A 4,351-nucleotide genomic window follows, 5' to 3' on the forward strand; every position below is an offset into this window, starting at 1 on the left:
TTTTCAAATCTTCTCAAGAGGGTCTAACACTGTGCTCAATATATGGTCCCCATCAGCAGAACCTGAGAACTCATTAGAAATGGAAAATCTAGCTGTATCCCATAAACCATAAATTCTGGAGGTTTATAGAACCCAGCAACCCAGGCTTTAACAAACACATTGCCAAGTATGTTCAACATTTAAGAACCACTGCTCTAAAATGTTGCCCTTTCAGAACAAAATAATCTACCGGATGGAAAAGCCCCTATTATTTTATACCTAAAACTTAATTGGTTGGCAGCCAGCAAAATGGATGCCAATTACTTTACATGAATTTCAAGCTTGTTTTTACTAAACTTTAAGGCTCTGCTTTCCAGCTAAAGAAACTCAAAGAGAAAGGTGAAGGCTGCAGCTGATGGGCGCAGTTGGTCCTTTGATGCACCTTCCTAGCAGAACTTTCTCAACTACAAAGATCAACAGCACTGTGTTCAGCTGCCTCTTTTGTCTGGCCTACCTGAGGACTGGGGGGGGGGAGAGAATGGGTTGGGTCTGAAACAACATCAAAGTCAGAAGCTTCACACTCATCTCAAAGACTATGTGATTGTTCTTGGCAAGTGTTTTGGGAAAGGAGGAGGCACCAAGGGAGCCAAGTGTAAAACAAAACAACACACATAAGCCAGTATTTTGGCGTTAGGTCAAGGTACCAAAAAAGGGAGTAAAGAACAAAACTCCAAAACACCCAAGGGGTTCCTGATCTTGCCTTCTCACAACACACAAAGTCAAAGAGCCTCACCTTTCACAATCGTCGCCTCCTTCAGGTGATGTGACAAGAAGTCAATGCTGGCATAGGTGTTGGTGGATGGGAGGGCACCAGAGCCTGGTCCCCCACAGACCCCACTGGTACTGCTGCCACCTACAGCATTTATGAGACCACCGAGGCTATGGTTCCGTCCCCAGGAGTTCTTGTCTCCTGGCTGTGGGTGCTGCGGCTGTTGCTGCGGTGGCGGTAACAGCCCAGTCTCCTCTCTCACGTCAATGGCAATGTAGTTGAGGCCATTCTGGAATCCAGCAGAGGTCTCCCTACACATGGGAGAACCACTGCCCCCAGGGCAACCTATCAACACCCCAGGTGGATTCTGTGTCCGTGGCCTTGGCTGTTGGGGAAGTGATGGCACAGGAAGCGCTGGCTGTGACTGCTGGGGGGATCTGGGTGGCTCATCTCCCCCACCGAGGCCAACGCCAACACCATTACTGCCGCCTTCGCCACTTTTCCTGAGAGACACGTTTTCCACAGAAGCCGAGTTGTGGCGTTTAGGATTATGGGCGAAGGACGGGGACACGGGGGTCACAGTGGTGGTCGAGGAGAAGGTCTCCGAGCTGTGCCGCCGGCGGCCCCCCTGCGGGTCTGCGCGGATGACCTTGGCGCCTCGGTGTGGGTCTGGGGGCTGGCTCGCCTGCAGGAAGGCTTCCACTCCAGACACCTGGTCCATGAGACTCAGCCTCTTCACGCCAGACGTCGGGCTGGTCACCCGGGCACTTTCTGGCTTCGGGGGTGCCGCAATGGGTTGTGGTGGAGTGGCAGCCACACCAAAGGCCATCTCGGTGTAGTCACCATTGTCCCCAGGCTCCGAGGACGACGAGGATGCAGCACTGGGGCCCTGGGAGGTGGCAGCCACCGCTACAGGAGGCAGCCGGTACAGCTCCCCCGGTGGTGGCGGTAGGGGAGGCTGCTGCTCCTGGGACGAGGAAGAGGAGGGAGACGCTGAGGGCCGTGGAGGCAAAGGTGGGTAGGGTGAGGAGGCCTCGGGAGAAAGGAGGGCGTCCAGAGATCCTACTGGGTCCCCACTCTGGGTCCCAGTTTTGGGTGACTTGGGCGAGCTGAAGTCGAGGTTCATGTAGTCTGAAAGAGGGGAACGCTGTCGGCTGTCACTACTAGTTCCAGGGGTGCCAGAACCCAGGGAGGAGGCCGGGCTGCTGGCAGACAGCAGTGAGGAAGAGGAGGCTGCAGAGGCCAGCAGGGGAGGGGCAGGTGGGGAAAGATGGGCTCCTGCCTCACCAAAGTCAATGTTGATGTATTCACCTGGGCTCTTGGGTTCTGGTGGCAAAGGGTACTCGTGCATGCTGGGTAGAGTCTGAAGCCCCTCCAGGGACAAGCGCGTAGGCCGCACTGCCCGGCAGCGCTGGTTCAGGAAACCCTCTGGCCGGCTGCTGCTGCCACTCTGCCTCATGGGTGAAGGCACTACTGGGTGGTGAGGTTGGATGTGGCTGCCCCCACTGGCCCCGAAGGCGCTGGGTGACTGGGTGGTCACTGAGGTGGCCAGAGGCTGTGGATTGGTCTGTGGCTCTGGTCTCTCCTCTTCCAGGATCCGCCCCACTGGGGAGCTCATCAGTACATACTGGTCATTGTCCCCATTGCAGGTATAGGGAGCCTTATAAGAGCGGGGCAGAGAGCTGTAGCAGTACCCAGGGACTCCCTTGAGTACATCTCCCCCACCATGCAAGGCAGCTGAGAAGAAGTCAGGTGGGGTACAGGAAGTGCTCGCGTCACTGGGGGACATGTTGAGGTAGTCCCCATTAGAAAGCAGCTTGCTGTCTGAATTCTCCATGGACAGCTTGGAGCCACACCACATGCGCATGTACCTATTGTCCTCTGGGGAGCTCTCAGCTGGGGAACTGGTCTTGTAGCTGCCCCCACTCACTGGAAAGCCTCTTCCAGCCGCAGGGATTGTGGCTGGTACCCCAGCCCCAGTGGGGGGCAAGGCTGAAGCCACACCTCGGGGCTGCAGGATCTGCTTAGGGGCAGACACGCTGGTTGGGCTCATGGGCATGTAGTCATCACTCTTACAGCTGCCACTGCCACCGCCCATCAGTGGGGCCACACCAGGGGTCATGGGCATGTAGCCGTCATCCGCCCCCAGGTTACTGCTGGAGCTCCTGTGAGAGCCGATCTCTATGTCTCCGTAGTCCTCAGGATAGGGGTTGTAGGCCACTTTGGGGGAGGATGCAGGGCAGGATGGGCAGAGGCGGCCTGAGCTGCCAGAGAAGGTGGCCCGCATCAGAGTGTATTCATCCAGGGATGCAGAAGAGGGTTGGGGCACTGCCCGCTGACGGGCAGGTGTGGTCAGGGAGTAAGTCCTCTTCCTCAACCCTTTGTCCAAGTCCTGAGACCCATCGCCTGAGACCCTTCTGTAGGGTCGGCCACAGTGGCTTAGAGGCCTGTCCATGGTCATATATCCGTACAACTCACCCCCACTGCCATCTCTGGCAGGAGGGGTCTCTGCAATGGACTCGGGAGTGTTGCTTCTGTGGCTGTAAAAAGCTCTCAAATCGCCAGGGCTGGAGCCATACTCATCCAGGGAAATGAAACCTGGATCACTGGGAGAGCCCGAGGCAGAGGCACTGCCACTGGAGGGCCTCTGGCCCTGGTGATGGTGCAGGGGATGCGGCAGGTGCGGGTGTGGGCCTGGAGGCAGGGGGTAGGAGCCCGAGCCATGCCCACTGCTGGACGAGAGGCTGCCAGGGCTGGTAGCCGCCGGGGGAGAGTGGGAAACAGGCATGGACATGGAGCGGCTGTGTTGAAGAGCGCCCCCTGACGGCGCCAGCATCATCTTGCTCAGATGGCCGCTGCAGCCGCTGCTCAGGGTGTGCGAGCGGCTTAGAGGCGTCCTCACCGGTCCAGGGCTCATAGGGCTCCCAGCCACCGACACGGGTCTGCAGCCCCCTCCTCCTGCCGCACCGGCGCTACCATCTCCCTCGCTGGCCGTGCGCACCCGGCAGGAGTTGCATTTGGCCCCCGGGGCAGCGTTGGCGCTAGCACTGGCCGCGGCAGGCGGGGTAGCGGCCAGGCTGTCCGTGCGCGAGCGGCGCACCAGGCCAGTCTGGCTGGGGGGCAGGTGGATCAGGTGGTGGTGGCGCCGCGCGCCGGGCACGCTGATAGGGTGCGTGGAGGAGGAGCCCGACGACTGGCTCTTACTGCGCGGCCGAAACTCGAACAGCTCCTTGAGCGCCTTCATGGCCTCCAGGATGGTCTCGTGGATGTTCTGCGCCACCACGGAGTCGTCAGCCTGCATCCAGAGCTCGCCAGGGCCCGTGACGGCGGAGCGGCCCACTTCGATGAAGAAAAAACTGTCCGAGTGGCCGCAGCGGCGGATGTTCATCAGCTGCAGCGTGACCGACGGCTGCTCACAGTTGAGCTTCACGAAGCCGATGGTGCGCGCGGACAGGCACAGGCGATACACGCCCGTCAGGTTCTTGCTCTGCCCCAGGCCCTTGGGCTTCAGGTTCACCTGCCAGACCTCGCGGTAGACCGAGGTGGCGGGCGCGATGAGCCCGTAGTTGTCGTCGGCGGCGCCAGCAGAGCCCCCGAAGGCGC

General features: G+C 59.3%; 1 protein-coding gene across 1 annotated transcript in view; it reads right to left on the reverse strand.

The window, feature by feature from the left end:
- Positions 1 to 758: 758 nt before the first annotated feature.
- The window catches only part of LOC102870122 (insulin receptor substrate 2-like), a 4,193-nt gene continuing 600 nt past the window's right edge, over positions 759 to 4,351 (reverse strand). Inside the window, exon 2 of the mRNA XM_006901564.1 lies at positions 759 to 4,351. This exon is cut by the window's right edge and continues 23 nt beyond it. Coding sequence (XP_006901626.1) covers positions 759 to 4,351 — 3,593 coding nt within the window.

Source organism: Elephantulus edwardii, unplaced genomic scaffold (genome assembly GCF_000299155.1).
Source record: "Elephantulus edwardii isolate Elephantulus edwardi_28Jun2011 unplaced genomic scaffold, EleEdw1.0 scaffold00332, whole genome shotgun sequence".
Taxonomy (NCBI): Eukaryota; Metazoa; Chordata; class Mammalia; order Macroscelidea; family Macroscelididae; genus Elephantulus; species Elephantulus edwardii.